Source organism: Ostrinia furnacalis, unplaced genomic scaffold, assembly GCF_004193835.3.
Source record: "Ostrinia furnacalis isolate ACB-3 unplaced genomic scaffold, ASM419383v2 OfSCF0155, whole genome shotgun sequence".
Classification (NCBI taxonomy): domain Eukaryota; kingdom Metazoa; phylum Arthropoda; class Insecta; order Lepidoptera; family Crambidae; genus Ostrinia; species Ostrinia furnacalis.
In genome coordinates this window covers 307,634-325,848 of record NW_021130394.1, presented here as the reverse complement: position 1 = coordinate 325,848, position 18,215 = coordinate 307,634, and the positions used below count along the sequence as shown (strand labels likewise).

The following is an 18,215-nucleotide window of genomic DNA, read 5'->3' as shown; positions in this document are numbered from 1 at the left end:
TTTCTTAGCAGCTCTACTTTGGTGTGTGTGTGCTAACTTAATTTTTAAGGCGTGTTAGATAGTGCATGATTTGACGAGTTACCTAATTAATTAATTAAGAATAACCAGAAATAATGAATTGTTCGCCTAAGTAGGCATCTATTTAGTAATAATACATACCTCGGTATCTAACTCATAAATAAACGTATAAAATACAAAATACGAACGACTTTCATGGGAGAAAATTACAAACAATTTTTTATGCATAGAATACTATAAATTCCGGAACATTGGAGGGTTTCTCTCTCAAAAATGTGTTCCATTCCATACTGAAATACTGAAATAACGTTAAAATCCATATTGATTATTGAAAAACTGCTAAAAAACTATTCTTTAAAACCGCTAAAAACCACCAGAAATAGTTAAAACTCTAGGCAATGAAAACATACCACCAAGAGCCTTGAAAAAGCGCCATTTCTGTTGGTAAAACCATCAAGGTGGCAACACTGACTATCACTCCCAACAAACTCATTGGCAGGGGGGCGCCACCATCGCAAAAATCGGAACCAGCGACACGTGCAAAACACACTTTTCCAATAATTTTGTTTTGTTTGCCATGAGATTCTAGATTTTCCTATTTACTATCCATATCTATTTTCCATCCCTTGTAAAACTCCATACAAAAAAAGGTCTTTCGAATAATCTTTCGACTGTTTGCGATTTTAAAGTGCACTTTGTTTAGACCCACTGGTTTTTGATAATTATCAAAGAAATCTACGCACAAATTTTTCACGACCCAATCTTAGTTTGTATTTATCTCACAAAAAAATGATCATTATAAGCTTGGTTAAAAATTGCATAATTCTTTTTGACATCGAACGCGCCTCGTTCACTTCTCTTTGGTTCCTAGGATGTATTGTAGCCTGTATGGTGTATCTATGTTTTTGCCTTTTCCTGCCAAAGGTATCAAATAAAAAAAAAAAATCTCTTTGGTTCATTATTTCGGTTTTCTTCGGCCATATTGCTTTGTCGCCTTGCGTCGTGCCGTGCCGTGCGTGCAGTGTCTGCGGATATTGAATCATCAAAGCCAGGTAAGACCCGGATTTTATTCTTCTTTATTGGAAATGAATATTGATATTATTCGTTGCGTAATTGTGGTGAAAAACGAGTGGTATTAGATAATATTTTTGTGGAGTTAAGTTATCCTAGTTCATAGTCAGTGCCACCTTGACTCTTGGAATAGTGTATTGGAGTCACACTGTACTGTACACGAGGTGCCTTGATAAAGTGTGTGCTATGTCATCAGATTCAAACAAATTCATTAATCGGAATTTGTGCCTTTGCTTAATTTGGCTATCATAGTCAATCAACTGATAAAGGCCACGTATGTTTACCTACCCCCTTTAAATAATAAAATAGGTATTATTAAAATATCGGGAATATTTTTATGCTTGATAGGAGTTTATCTACTAAAAAAACTCATAACAGTATTGTTATTCAAATGAATGCGCGGGCGAACTTATTTTTTGACATAGAGTTGGATGGGTTCATTGTTTTCTTTGTACTTTTACGAGGGTAAGTTTGTTTTTTCTCAGTTCAATCCATAACTTTCGTTAAATAATTTAATGAATAATTAAATATGTGGTTTTTATTGCACTGATTTGGTTTAATTTTCTACTTTGAAACTTATTGCACAAGAGTGAAATAATTTGAAAAATCCTTTTTAGCTTACAATGATTTTAAACCTTTCTCAGTTTTTTAGACTACAGTAGTGTTTTTACACTTCACTTGTGTCTAGTTATTTAAGTAATTTATTTGCAGGCTCTGAGATAGTCCGATACCTCTAGGACTATATTAAAGTTTTTGGGGTTCTGTTTTACTGGTTGGGTTTGTTGGTGGCAATGCTTTTGGTTCTGACCATGATTATCGGTCAGAGAGACTAATTCATTATCAGGGTTTTAATTATTTTTTATTAAAATGGGTCACAGTATAGATTGTTTACCTTTCCTCTTTTAGAAAACCTATTATACAATGTCCCAAAATTCAACAATAAGTGCCATAGGACGGACATAGCCATGACTACTTTAGGAAAAATTAAAAAAAAATCTATCTTAACAATTTTTTAAGTTGTACAATAAATTATGAAATTCTTCGAAAATTGACTTCAAAATTTACTACAACCATAATTTTTCAAATATTTCTGTTTTTTTATTTGTATCGGCAACCTAAGTAGTACTGCTGTCCATTACAACTCCTAAAACCCCGGGAATGCTTGCAGTTTTTATACAAAAATTCATCAAAATATGTTATTTCGTTAAAATTTTGGAAATTTTTACTTTCACTCCACTTTGACTCATTGTTTTGTAAAAAAAGTATGAACACTTCTGCGGCAAGTTTTTTATAAAGTTCGTGCAACTAACCAAGATTCCAAAATGGTGCACAATTTTTGTAGTTTGTTTCAATTTTCTCTATTACTTCAATTTATTTTTAACATTATCCACATCTCAATCCATACACACGTTATATTTTATGTTCATTTTCCCGTTGGTGATTTGGTGGGACGAAGACTGAAATGTGTATTGATAAGGGTATACAGGTTTTACAAGTAACAGTATATTAAGATTCTTAGATTGGATTCATTTGCAAAAAAACAATCTTCTCAAGATATACCTTTAAAGAAAAATTCAGCCAAAGTAAAATAATTCTATTCATTAATATTTACTTGCTGAAATATTTTCTTATATTTTGCTTCTATTGTGCATTCGCTCTTTACGTTTCTACAAAACCAATGAGAAAATGGTTTGAAATTGTTCACATTATTCTTATTCTTTCCGTATATTGAAGTTTTCTGAAGGCTCTATTTGGTGGTGAGTTCATAAAGAACTATGGTTGTAGATTACCATATAGTCATTGATACCTCAGGAATAAATCGGATCAATCATTCCATCACATATTTCTGAATGTGGGTCAATGGTTTTTTATATTTAGAAGTTTTAAGGGATCTAACCAACAACAGAGCCCGAGATCTCATTTTGTTCAAAATAACTATAAAATAAAATGGATTGTTTCCAACTGAATTGCTTTGGAGGTTATCCAAACATTTATATGTATAAAAATGTTTACCTTTAACAATCATTGCAGTTGGGTAAATAAATTGGGTAAATTTAAAGGTGGAGAAATACGATTATTTTTTTTTCCGTCACATATACAAGTCCCTGTGACATTGAAGCCTGAGATCACTGGTAGCAAAAAAAAGCATAATTGATTCTGGTAAACCCCTTATTTGTTAGATTATACTTCAGTATAATACATAATCTTTTTTTTTTTGTTTTGTGGTTTTATCATGCGATCAGTCCTTAAAAACTATAAGCAGATGGGGTGGATTCTTTTCGTCATTTAGAGCACTGCTCCCAGCGGAAACAGGCCTTTTATTTTTCTTAATCTCAGGTTTATTTTCAGACTAATTGTCGAAGATATCCCACCGCTTCTTAAGCCGCCGTATGGTTTCTGGGATAGTGAGCTGCCCTGCCAACTGGTTCGGGTGCTTTGACGGTCTTAGCTTGTAGCTGTTTCCATGGGTGTCTATCTCTTGGTGAACATAGGCACGTTCAATAACTCTTGCAGCTCTGTTGTTCTTATAAACCATGGTGCATTCGATATTTGTTTCAGGGTGTAGTTTTGCACTCTCTGAATTATGATGTTAGAGGCACTTGCAGGTAACATAGTCTAACAAGTAGATTATGTTTATATTCGACTAGGTACTAGAAGAATGTAATAAATGTATTCTGTCCATCTAGACTTGTGAATTACAGTACATACCACAAACAGTAATTCTGTAATTATTCACCGTAAACATCTGAAATGGTAAGGGTTTGTCATAACCGTGCCATAGAACCAATACAACAGTCCATATTTAGTTTATTTATTTTGGTTTACACAACCATTTTTGTATTTGATGATTGTGTCAGTTCTTTACTCTGTAATTTTAATACTAACATAGGTACCTACCTAGGTACTTTAGTATAATTTTAAATTTCAAAACGAATAATAATCGAGTCCTTCATTTTTATAATTGATCCTTTTCAAACTTTCTACTAACGCACAATACAGTGCTTATTATACATAATTTCATGTTAGTCCTGAGTCAACAAACCTTTCCTAACTAAAGTAGGTTTAATAAATGTTTTTATTTTTTTACTAGCTTTTGCCCGCGTCTTCTCCCGCGTGAAATTTGTTTGTCACAGAAGATCGTCATAAATTATAGTCTATTAGTTTTTCTGGGTTATATTATAAATGCGAAAGTTTGTATGTCTGGATGTTTGTTACTCTTTCACGCAAAAACTACTAAATGGATTTAGATGAAACTTTACAGTATTATTGTTTATAACCCAGCATAACATATAGGCTACAATTTATAATGATCTGTGACAAACTAAATTTCACGCGGGTGAAGCCGCGAGCGCGTAAAGAATAATACTGAACAAACATTAAAACATGTTAACATCCAGACATCCATACAAACTTTCGCATTTATAATATTAGTAAGATGAATATGGGGGTAAGACACAAAGGTTTGTTGAATTATGACTAGCATGGAATTATGTATAATTTGCACTGTATTGTTTTCGTATAAAATGTGAAGTGACACCTAAGCTCAACTTTGATGAGAATGCCTTATGGAATTAAGTTCGCCTAATGTTAAAATTTTGGCATTAAAGTAGAAATAAATAAAAAACTTAATAAGTTTAATCGTAAACATTTTATTATTACTAACACAATAACTTAAGTTTCTCTATCAGAAATACTTATTAATAAAACAAAAAAAAGGAACTCTTATTAGGACAAAAAGTAGCTACGAAGCCTTTAATTTCAATCAAATAATTTTCCTTTTAAACAGTGGGTAGGGGTAGAGAAGAAAATAAACTTTATTTCATTATTTATGTGCGAGTTACTTCTTTATTTTTTCTTGTTTATTTGTTTCTTTAGCATAGCGAAAATTATATATTTTGTTTTCAGATGCATGCGAATTTAAATGTATTGATTTATTTATCAGGATAGATGAAATAAGATGGACTCACCTCCTTTGAGGACACAATATCTACATAGATGATATTTTCTTTATTTCAATAATTGATAGTTAATTTTTTTAAGGAAAATGCGTTTTATTGTATTTAGTTGCATAAAAATAATGTTTAATCGCGCTTTGATCTGAGTAATTAAAAAAGTAATGAAGCATTATTTTGGGTGGTGCCATAAATATTTAAATCTAAAGCTTTGATTTATAAATACATTTTGTGCAGATTCAATCATTTTAATAATATGTTCTTATAAAAATTAACTAAATAATCCTAAGGAGTTGAGTCTATATTTTTGAGACTAATTAAATTAGCTGTGCTTTATTGTTTCAAACCTGAAAAATATCATATTCATAACTACACTTGCGAGCAAAAGTATGGAATCACTTACATGAAGTTGTTTCCACGCGATCTTGTGTACTAACCAATTTGTTAGTAACAAAAAAAGTAGCACCATTTTAAAGATTAAACTTTTAACTTTAAATTGATACCAAATTCATTTAAATCACACCAGTATTTAAAAAGATATCCCGGCTGATGTGAAGAAGTAAGGAAAAAGACATGTATCAACTGTTTGATACGTCGCGAGTTGCGGCCTATTTACCCCCCATAAAAGCAAGTGTTTTCGGATTTTTGCTTTCACACGTTGATCCATACACATCTCCGCTTCTTTTGACACTTTACCTGGGATTCTACACCTTCAGAAGCAGCACAAATCGTTGCACTATTGCAAGAAGGGCTCAGCCAGCGGGCTGTCGCACGTCAGCTCCACATAAGCCAGTCCTGGGTTTCGAAAGTTTTAAGACGCTTTCGGGAGACTTGTGGCTTTATCCCGAGACCAAGTTCTGAACATTGCCGGTGCACATCGCAGAGGGAAAACCGTTTTTTCATGTCAACTTCTCTACGAAATCGTCATTTGCCTGGTATCGACGTCCAGCAAGAGCTCAGAAATGTTCGTAGGATAGCTGTTAGCAAGTGGACAGTTCGTCTAAGATATTATAAACAATAGAATTTGACTCCAAAAAGGCCTGCCAGAGGCTTGAAATTGACGGCAGGTCACCGATAAGCACGCTTTCAATTTGCTCCTACACATCTCGATGGGAAGTCGAGCAAGCCACCCCCATAAGCCAATGTTTTAGCGAACCAGCACTGCACAAATCGCTCCCCAGGCCGTCTATAGACCCGACCTCTTCGACTGCTGCACTGCAAAAACAGTCTGCATTCATCAGAAAACAAAACTCGCCTCCATTACTCGCATTCCGAGTGCGAGCTGATTGAAAGCGTGCTTGTCGGTGACCTGCCGTCAGTTTTCAGCCTGTGGCAGGCCTTTTTGGAGTCAAATTTAATTGCTCATATCTTAGACGAACTGTCCACTCGCTAACAGCTATCCTACGAACATTTCTGAGCTCTTGCTGGACGTCGATGCCAGTCAAATGACGATTTCATAGAGAGGTTGACATGAAAAAACGGTCATCCCTCTGCGATGTGCACCGGCGCTGTTCAGAACTTGGTCTCGGGATAAAGCCACCAGTCTCCCAAAAGCGTCTTAAAACTTTCGAAACTCAGGACTGGCTTATGTGGAGCTGACGTGCGACAGCCCGCTGGCTGAGCCCTTCTTGCAACAGTGCAACGATTTGTGCTGCTTCTGTAGGTGTAGAATCCCAGGTAAAGTGTCAAAAGAAGCCAAGATGTGTATGGATCAACGTGTGAACGCAAAAATCCGAAAACACGTGCTTTTATAGGGGGTAAATAGGCCGCAACTCGCGACGTATCAAACAGTTGGTACATGTCTTTTTTCTTACTTCTTCACATCAGCCGGGATATCTTTTTAAATACCGGTGTGATTTAAATGAATTTGGTATCAATTTAAAGTTAAAAGTTTAATCTTTAACATGGTGCTACTTTTTTGTTACTAACAAATTGGTTAGTACACAAGATCGCGTGGAAACAACTTCATGTAAGTGATTCCATACTTTTGCTCGCGAGTGTATATTGTGTATTAAGTTTACCATTTAGATAATTTCATTCTCATCCCTAATCTAGTTTAAAAAAAAGTAAAAACGCGTTATCTATAACAGAATAGAAATCAAAGCCTTGCTACCAACGTGTAATTATTACTAAGTAAACCTCCTCATAAATAAAATCCTCTTCCACCGTCGACAGAAGTTGATCAATAGTTGGAAAATAATGGCAGTGGATGCATAGCGCGCATATACTACGGGTGTTTTTATATACTTTTGTCTTGCTCCAGCGAATGGCAATGTCCAAATATTAGAACAATATAGATGCTATTGATTACTTTATTAATAGATTCGCCCACTGTGCTTGTGATATGTAAAATCGGTAGTACGCGTTCATAAACTAAAGCGCTCCGACCGACTGATAAGATACTGTTATTGGAAAGCTCATTTTATTTGTGTCACTTTAAAGTCTTTATTAGTTTGTGAAATAATTTATTTCTAAATCATTATGTGATATGAAAGTGGATTTTTTTGTTTAGACTTGAATTTTATCGATGGACAGCATTTTGATTTTGCATTCTATTTTATTTTATGTAAAATGTGTAATTTCAAGTGTATTTTTTTAAACTTCTCAATGATTTGAGTACTTGTGGTGACTGTCGCCGTTCTTAGTAAAGTGCCCGGTTAATCATTTCACTGGCTTGTAATTTAAAATTAATTTATTTTCTTACAGCTGTTGCAGTTACCACAGCATACTTCTTCAATTATCTTCCTCGTGATCCTCAACCAGTATAATGGGTGACCGTATTAAGTTTGGTCCGGAGTGGCTTCGCAATTTGGCCCCCGGGACGTCGGGCACCAACAATCAGAACCAAGCCCAGCCAGCCAGTCCCACCTCCACTACCGGGCTCACCTCCACTACTGGGCCCACGCCTGGGACGTCGGGCCTCGCGACGGCCAGTCCGTCGGGAGACAATACAGTATCCAGTTCCACCTCAGGATCCATTGGCAGCCCCTCAAACACTCCATCACCTAATCCAGTACCCAAAATTCTACTGGCCAAACTAAGGTAAGTCGAATTCTTATTTATTTAAAACTTATTTGCATTTTGCACATAAATCGGCACAAAAGGGGAACTTAATGTCATATGGCATTCTCCTCCAGTTAACCTTAGGGTCATACTCAAAGTAGGGGGGACTCTTACTGATTCAGTGCAAAGCGAAAGTTCTTTCATTTTTTATGTTTATTCTGTTATTTTATGTTATTATTGTAGATAATGATTGAATTGATCATGATATTTTTTTGACAAAAAGTGACTTTACAATAAATATTTAATATGTAATATGTGCGACGGGCGGCCGCAGTGAGTGTGCGAGCGCGACAGCAACATAATTACGTGCGAGCGATAAGGATGGGTAGCTTGGGGTCATTGGACAAAATTCTACGTGCTCGCAGACCAGACTATACACTCGCCTCGCGAACAAAAGTATGGAATCACCCTATGCGTTTCGAGCGATCGTAAGAACTAAATGGCTAATAGAATATTTATAAAAATGGTACCATTTTAAAGGTAATATGGTATGGATAATTTTTGTATTATTAAATTACTAGCTTTCCGCCCGCGGCTTCGCGCGCGTGGACTACATTATCTACATATTTTACGGAACCATATTTTTTTCCAAAATAAAATTTAGCCTAGTTATGTTACACGTGGATAATGTAGCTTTCGAATGGTGAAAGAATTTTTAAAAACGGTCCAGTAGTTTTTGAGCCTATTCATTAATCAATAATCTAAAACCTATGCATGTGATATTAAAACCTTGTGTGAATGAATTAGAAACATAAAAAAACTAATACGTTCAACCTCAAACATTTTTCACAGAAGCAATATCTATGTTTTAATCAATATTATAAATATTTTACGCAATGTATCTGGTTATTCTGGACATTAGTGATGCAAGGAATACTACTTTTACGAATACTAATATTAAATCTACTATTAGGCGAATACGAATATTATATTCGATGTATCTCATGAAATACTCATAAATGGCAATGCCAGATTTTGTATGGAAAGTGGCGTCTTTTTTTTTTCGCGCGGCCAACGACCAAACTTTGTTTTTTGATTACAAAATAGTGTAATAAACCGAACTTACTATGGCATGTATACATCTAAACACAGTCTGAACTGAGTTACGAGCAATAGAAGTTTGATTATTTTCATACTAGATTTGCTTTTTGTGCGCAAGTTTTGTAAGAAATTGCAACAAAATATTGCGCTATTTTTTTATTGCGCTGATTCTGCTCCATACTGATGTCTGGAGCCTTTAATGGATGATATTGTTTGTTTACACATACAATCTCACTATTTTGTTGCAATTTCTTACAAAACTTTGCGCGCAAAAAGCAAATCTAGTATGAAAATCATCAAACTTCTAATGCTCGTAACTCAGTTCAGACAGACTGAGTTTAGAGGTATACATGTCATAGTAAGTTTGGTTTATTACACTATTTTGTAATCAAAAAACAAAGTTTGGTCGATGGCNCAGTAGTAGCATTAAACAAAATAGCGGCTGCCCACTAGCTACACAACTGAACAACCTTAACACCTATTGCGTTCCGTTTCGCGATCTAAGTGCTTTGCGCCAAAACTAAATATGACTTTAAACCGGTTTTAAAATTTTAACAGGGGAATGTTTTAATAATTTGAGGACAGCATTCTCAGAAGGATATTTTGATTAAAATTATATTGTAAACATTGTTTGTGATGTATTAAGATGCTAACTGTTATTGTTAATGTATTTGGATATTTTTTATTCAAATATCAACAGCAATATAATAAACATTTGTAACAATATGTGTAATTCTGGAAAAGGGACGTACCAGGGGACTGTGATTTGAGACGTTTGAGGTTATTTATTCGAATATTCCATGATTAAATTACTAAATATGCTATGTCATGCTAAGAATACCTAATTCTATGTCGGTATTGATACAAAAACCTGAGAAATTTTAAGGTTTACTACATAAATTTAGCTTGGGACAGCGATTTTCCATTTAGTGGAGAAATGCCCATAAAGAGGAATGATTTGTACCTATTTTTGTATGTTTGTAATGAATAGGCTCAAAAACCAAAGAACGGATTTTGATGAAACTTTACTGTATTATTGTTCATAATCCAGAATAACATATAGGCTATAATTTATGACGATCTGTGACAAACGAAATTTCACGCGTGCGAAGCCGCGGGCGGAAAGCTAGTCTATCATAAAACAAAATAATACTCGTTTACTCGTACAATCGACCTGCTATTGTCTATCAAATTCCGGAAGAGAACTTACTTACTACTTTGTTACATACTGACCGGGGTTTTCCCGAAGTGTCGTTGTGGCTATAGTGTTCGGAGACAGTGATAATTGAGTGTAATTAATATTTCACCGAATACGAATATTCGGTAAATGTCTACTATTCGGCCAATACGAATATTCGTATTCGTATTCATTGCATCAGATTATGGACTGCCAGCTCACATAAAAAATCATGTACAGAGTAAGAGAAATAAGACAAACCTCAAATACTCAAACGAAGACGAAACTCCAAATTGTCTCTCGACAAGCTTCTTATCTACACAAGTTTCTTGATATGAAACCAGTGTGTACCTAGACCTACGGAATCGAGTTGTGGCAATCTGCATGTGCCTCCAATAGCAGCATCACAAAGATGTCAGAATGACATCCTCAAAAAAATATTCTAGTTAAAGCGACTGTGCGACGGGCGGCCGCAGTTAGTGTGCGAGCGCGACAGCAACATAATTACGCGCGAGCGATAAGGATGGGTAGCTTGGGGTCATTGGACGAAATTCTACGTGCTCGGCGACCGGACTATAGAGAAATAGTAGAACAAATCAACAGGACCGCCGCAAGACTGTTAAGATGACAAATACTACAGTTAGTCCAAAGATGCTAGAAGATTGGGAGGCCGGACTAGAAAATCGTGTGAAGAACTGAAAACTTAACTCAGTAGCTCAGTAATTGTTTTTATTTTTTTTGTGTTGTTTTTCTTTCAGGAAGTCTCTCTGCAAACAAGTCTTTTTGGAAATAAATGTTTTTTTTTGTTTATTATGTATACTGTGTCAATAAAGTCTTTATAAAACAACTTGATTTTGAACAGCTTATACGCGTTTATAATTTAGATAGGTGTGTGCTTTGTTATTGCAAGCGTTTGGTCTTAAATACATTATAGAAATAAGAAAATATACCCTGAGGTTTTCTAAAGTTGAAAATAGGTCACTACTGAGTAGGTTTACATGGACGTCAGCTATTGTTCAAGTTTCATTGTTAAGGGTATTGTTGCTGGTATTTTAAAACTATGCCATCGTATTGTGATAATGTTGTCCTGAAAAGGGCTTTTATCTTGTTGAAACAATGGTGCTAACAGGCAGTATAGGCACCCCATGCTGCCACCCCTTATAAAACACATGCCCTTTGAAAGAAAAGAGCTTTGTTGTTAGAACCGTGATTTTAACCCATCCATGTTCAGTTGTAATAATTATCTGTTACCAAGTAGTGAATATGTAACAGATTCTGTAGTCAGATTTTCTACATTGGTGTTCAAGGTTATTATATTTGATGCTAAACGATGTTCCTGTTAGATACATCGTAACTATTATGTGGCGGATCGCGGGTGCAACTCCATCCGCCGCAATTGATGCAGTGATGGCAATCATGTGCAACATGTCCATTGAGGAGTAATTGAATATCCGCACATTTAATTGAGTCTATGAACACCTGGTAAATTAGAAACACTTGAATTATGTTCTTCAGTATTATTTACCTACAAGATTTGTAGTAATTCCATGGTTACATAGCACGGGGAAATAATTTAGCCCCGCAGATAACATTAAAAAGGGCTTTTTGAAAAAAAGGAAGGATAGGGCTGACACACGAGTCAATTGATATACTTTTATGAGCAGTGAAAACGCGACTATCCCACACATTTTGTTAGACAAAGAAATTTGACGTTTCTAATTTCATCATCATCATCATCATTTCTGCCATAGGACGTCCACTGCTGAACATAGGCCTCCCCCAATGCTTTCCATGTTGATCTATTGTTGATTGTCACTAATTTACGAACTCGATTTTTGATAACAAAGCTAATAAAATTGAATTAGGTGCAGAAAATTTAAAACTAACTCGATTTTCAGGGCTAAATATAATGTGTTATTTTATAGAAGCTGTGTGTTGAAATTATTAGGTTTCAATAGAAATAAAAAATATAGACGCAAACAGATTGAGTAACCGCTATTCGTCGCAGTTTTATAAGATGACTTCACGAATTCAAACTTGTTTTTAGCGTTCCGTATTAGTTGTACCTACTTGGCTTGCCAATCAGATCGGACCCTCATAATATACCTCCGCTTTGTGTCTACCGTTCAGCGGGATGTGTATCATGAACTGAATGAAGTTAGCTTGGCTGGTTTCAGTTAATCAATTTATTACATTTTATGTATTTTTATCCAAGCTTCACGTTGACGGGCCGCATCATATCATGTTTCATATTGTATTCTGTCTGAATAGGTATAAAAACTAGTAGTAAAAAACCTAAATGAAAGTTAAATCATTTTTGATATGGCTAAAAGAAAATCTGCTTCTGTTTTAAAATAGTATCAAAATATTCGATTAAATAACAGAGCAATCCGTTTTGTTTCGAAAAGTTCAGATTACAAGAGATTACGCTTCATTTCTAGTTTAGTAGGTCAACCTGTGTTGTAGATAGGGCGAGTTTAACAGCGGGGTCAAGCATCCTCTCAATCTTTTGACTCAGTTACTAGACTAGTTAAAATAATACAACATTAACCAAGATTTTTATTTGTGGAAGTTATTTTCATCAAAGAAGAAAGCAGAAGGTATGTGTGTATGCTGAACCTTATACCTTTCGTCAATACAACGGCAACAATGGAAAAAGTTGCAATTTCGCGAGATTTATGGGAATCCCTACGGAATATTTGGGTTTGCTCGATTATCATACTAATTTCGAGGATTGAATTGTTCGGTAAATCATGGTCAATATGAACGCGATGTAAAAATCTTTCGTCTCTCGCCAAACCGGAGTTTTCCTTTAGTGAGCACGACGGCGCAGTTTTCGCTCGGCGTTGCTAGGCAACCGCGCCGCGCAGTCGCAGAACGAGCGTAGGGGCGCTGCAATCGCAGCGGAGACTTATTGCGTAGCGTTTGCTTTTGCTTCTCTGCCGCTCGGCTAATTATGTGGCGTCAGGTGAAAACGCTCCGTATCCCGGTAAGATTTTCCCGTTTTTTATCTTTTTTGTGTCTTAACCATAGGTTTTCATTGTCAATCCAGCATAAATAACCAAATTCCCTGTAATGCTGTGAATGTTTCACTGGGTAGTCAAATAATTTATTAATCCATTGTAATGTTTTGCTTTTTCGTGTTTTGATATCTTTGTTTCGTCTTTCCGATTCTATACCTTAATGAGGTCCCATTTTTGTTAGGCATTTGATCAGTCTTTCTTTTTTTTTTTGTGTAATTTGTAGAGATCGATAATGTAGACAAGTTCGTAAGGTAATATTTTTGAGTCGCGCGAAGTGCAGTTAACTTGTAATTACAGTAGTTAGGTATTTTAGACCTATGAGATTTCTTGGGTTTGGTTACATATTTAAATTTTCATGCATAAATATGCCTTTTCTATATTCGGTAAATACCTCGGACCTTAAGGATTTATTATTTACACGCATAATGTTTAATTATGGTGTAATAGTTACCATGCCACGGTATTATCACGTAAAATTATGTGGGATATCCAAGAAAATGGTTTTGGTTAAATCTTTCAATTTTCATGCTTAAACATGCCTTTTATACAGGGTGGAAACGATAAGTGATCTCACTCGATTATTTCTAAACTACAAGATATCGAAAAACTGGTTACTGATCCTGAAAGTGCTTCACGAACTCTTTCAAACGATATCATTAATAGGTTACAGAATTAACTGGATCTATCCGAAAATTAAATGTTTTCAGCCTCCATACTAAATGTATGCCAGCCACACAATATTAGAAGTGTTAATTTTTTTTAATTAAATAATAAACACTTAAAATGAACTCGTAAATTGCATTCTTATTTAAAATTATTCATAGAAAACATTGGTTTTAGGTTTTACTTTCTATAATATTATCAAGACATGAGTGCCATGACTGTGGCAGTACTAAATGTATGGAAGCTGAAAACTTTGAATTAGATAGATCCAGTTTATTTTGTAACCTATTATTGGTACCGTTGGATAGAGCTGTGAAGGTCTTTCACGATCAGTAACCAGCTTTTGGATATTTGTATAGTTTAGAAATAATCGAGTGAGATCACTTATCGTTTCCACCCTGTATAGTCGGCAAATATCGAATATTATGGACTAGCTTTCCGCCCGCGGCTTCGCCCGCGTGTAATTTTGTCTGTCACAGAAAAACCTTATCGCGCGCGTCCCTGTTTAAAAAACCGGGATAAAACCTATCCTATGTCCTTTCCCGGGACACAAACTATCTCTATGCCAAATTTCAGTGAAAGCGTGACAGCAGACAGACAGAGTTACTTTCGCATTTATAATGTTTATTATATTAGTATCAGATAGATTATTATTTACACGCATAATAATTGTGTAATTATGGTATAAGTGCCGCGGCATTGTCACGTAAATTGTCTCGTCACTAGGCGCATTCTGAGCGACAGCCAGCAATATGTTATGCGTGACAATAATGCGTGCGGCATGTTGCGAGCGCCTGGAATCTTTGCAGCCGCATGCAAATATCTATTGCGCGTCAAGTGAGCATATTTGGTCCCATACAAAATTAAGTGACATCAATTTGTTCTGGAAGTTCTATGGGAATGTCCATAGGTGAAACATTTTCCCCTACTATTAAACTTACTTTAGGAAACTATTCTGATTTTGTTGTTGTTAGATCCCGACTAATTTACTTGTGACCTGGAGGTGAGGTTTGCAACATTGTACAGATCAGATTTGTTTGAGAACAAGAGGCGGAAATTGCAACGTAGTTAACTTTGATTGGATAACTCGTGGTTAGAATTGATACTTCTCTTCAAAACACTTCACGCTAATGTTTCACGTGACGCCTTAATAAATAATTGCCTAGTTGATACCAGGCCAATTTGCCCTACCCCAAGCATCCTGTGCTTGAATCCTTGACGTCATTGAATATCACCGGTTGCGAATGAAACTTCATATTTATTTACAGAGAATTTATAGTGAATAAGAAAATGAATTCTTACTTTTTTCCGATTGATTGGCATGCTGTGTATTCAATTGAAATACGGGTCGCCGTGAGATTGAAGCCTCTGGGAAATTGGATTTTCGAGTTTTTCAGTTTTCACTTGTCACTGACGATATGTGGTGGTGGTTGAAAAAAGTAGGAGCGTGTCTGCGATTCCAGTGTATGTTTTTTTAAGGGGCTCTTTGCCGTCGACTGTGAGAGAGACATTCAATTAGTCGGAACGGTAGAAATTCGGGTAGTGGATGATTGTATATGTCAATGGCGAAGCGAAATTCAATTAGTTGGAGTGGTGGAAAGTCTGCTTGTGAATAAATGGACACATAGGCGTACAAGTTAATTGGCATTGACCTAAAACACTGTTTCCAGTGTTGGGTGTAATGAGACGAGACTGCTCGAAGGAAAAATTGCAACTTTGCAGATATGTATAGTAAAAAAGATATTCGGGCTCATAGTATTAATTTTTTATCAAAATCACGTTGAGAATGTCTCCAAAGAACAATATAACGAACGCTTATGATAATTTGTTGCGTTTGTAAATCATATTAATGTTTGTGTCACGTGATCCGCCATGTTAAATTGCAAACTCTTGGTTAACAAAAACGAGTCGGAGCTCGAAGATACCTACGGTATTATTATAACCCGGGTCAGTAATTTGATTAGGGGCCCGCGACAGAGGTCAGGAGTAGGTACGCGGACATTTAAAAGCCGAGGGAGTCCGTCGAAGGGGCGAGTTTATTCGTTTTGACTTTGACGTACACCGCTTTCTATTGTTTTAGTTGTATAAAAAACAGGAATGCAAAATGCAAAGAATATAGCTTTTGCCCGCGGCTTCACCCGCGTGAAATTTAGTTTGTCACAGATCGTCATAAATTATAGCCTATAATATCTAGGTTATAAACAATAATACTGTAAAGTTTCAACAAAATCCGTTCAGTAACAAACATCCAGACATCCAAACTTTTGCATTTATAATATTATATTAAATATTAATATCTTGTGAATTAGTCGCTGGATTGTGTGTTGTGTTTAATTCGTTCACATACAGAATCTAATATCGGTGATAATGAGTATAACGTGTAGATTTAGATACTGTTACCTTGAAATTATCATATATTTTTTTGTTGACAGATATGGCAGAGAAGAAATGCTAGCGTTGTATGATCGCACATCGGATGCACCGCCTGAATTAAAATATATTGATATGCTGTACCAGCCGAGAGGAAAGCCACCGTTCGCACTAAATAACACGTTTGAAGACGATATGGTAAGAATACAGTTATAGTATGCTTATAATAAACTAGCGGCCGCCCGCGACTTCGTACGCGTGAATCCCATTTTACCTCCTTAGGGGTGGAGTTTCGTAAAATCCTTTCTTAGCGGATGCCTACGTCATAACATCTACCTGCATGCCAAATTTTATTCCGATCCGAGTCCAGTGGTTTGGGCTGTGCGTTAATAGATCACTATGTCTGTCAGTCAGTCACCTTTGAGTTATACATATACAGGATGGAATTTTGTAACGAAATCTTTGAATGCAAGTCTATTGCATTGGCATTCAGATAAATTGCATTTGCACTTGCATGTTTCTCTGACACCACAACGATTTGTTCACAGAGAGAAAATATGAGAAGCGGTCCTCCCATAGGAGTGGGGTCACCAGGGGAGAGGTTCAACAACATGGGAAGAGGCATGGGCCGGGGGATGAGTCCTAACGATGGACGGGGGAGGCCAAGACTCCCTTTTGTCCGACAGACTTCAATGGGAAGGTAAACAAAAATTATTAACTGTCTGAAAAAAAATACAATAATTTACAATTTTGTAATAAGATGTCTTGCTGAAAATTATGTAACTACCTAGATTCTAGTTAATAAGGGCTTTTGTCGATAAAATTCGACGAATTAAAGGCCCTTAAATAACCGCCTGTTTAATATATCTGGTATCATGATAACCACTGCAAATCGTTTTGTCTTGTTGACTTTGTTTTTGATATAATTTTATGGGCATCATTTGTATTTTATGGTATGTATAAATGTATGTAAATTGAATCAACCTCTTTTTAAACTGTCTGTACCTAATGGGGGAAGGACACTGTCGTCCATACTACAGGCAAACGCCTATTTTGGAAGACAGAAGATATTTTACTCAAAATTGTAACACTTTTTTTTTGCAATAAAGACATTTAGGGTAAACTGCCAGTCATTGAATACTTAACACAACTGAGAGATTCCGACTGATGGAGATAAAAGAGCGTTTTTTTGTAGGAATATTCATTGTATTTGAAGGAATATTTATTTTAAGAAAATTCAAGGGTTGTTTTGGCCAATGACTGGCAGCGTCCAATGACTGTCGGTTTACCCTATTTATTTAATTGCGAGGATCCAAGTGATAGTAAGTTGTTTGTGTTGTTTGTAGGGCATGCGCGCGGCCTCACGGCCACGGGCACGGTCTTCCCAGAATGCCTGGGTTCAATGCAGCTGCTGATGATGACTCATCGCCCAGCCCTCGGGCATCGTGGAGCGGCAACAGCCCAAGCACTTCACAGAACAGAACTACGGGCGAGCAGGCGGAATGGACGCCCAGCAAAATGTTTAGAAGGTAAGCTACTAATTCCTCATGCTGTATTCTGACAATCTATCATCATCATCATTTTAGCCATTAGGACGTCCACTGCTGAACATAAGCCTCCCCCAATGCTTTCCATGTTGATCGGTTGGTAGCAACCTGCGTCCAGCGCTTCAATTCGATGCTGACAATCTATACTTACGAGACAAGTAACTAATAAAAAATTAGGGTAAAATTTTAACCAAAAAAATATGTTAATTTTAATCGTTAATTAACTCTATTATCATAGGTGAATGAACTATCTACGTTAACTACTAACCTACTCATAGGCGTGCATGCC

The 18,215-nt window shown here is 36.0% G+C and overlaps 1 protein-coding gene across 2 annotated transcripts in view; it reads left to right on the top strand.

Annotated features, from left to right (window-relative positions):
* Window positions 1-966: 966 nt before the first annotated feature.
* The window catches only part of Gyf (GIGYF family protein Gyf), a 52,366-nt gene continuing 35,117 nt past the window's right edge, over window positions 967-18,215 (top strand). For both annotated transcript variants that reach the window (XM_028304913.1, XM_028304905.1), the window contains exons 1-5: window positions 967-1,070; window positions 7,749-8,084; window positions 16,442-16,577; window positions 16,928-17,079; window positions 17,726-17,908. In XM_028304913.1, the coding sequence (XP_028160714.1) occupies window positions 7,810-8,084; window positions 16,442-16,577; window positions 16,928-17,079; window positions 17,726-17,908 (746 nt within the window). In that variant the 5' untranslated portion in view covers window positions 967-1,070; window positions 7,749-7,809. The remainder of the gene's footprint in view (window positions 1,071-7,748; window positions 8,085-16,441; window positions 16,578-16,927; window positions 17,080-17,725; window positions 17,909-18,215) is intronic.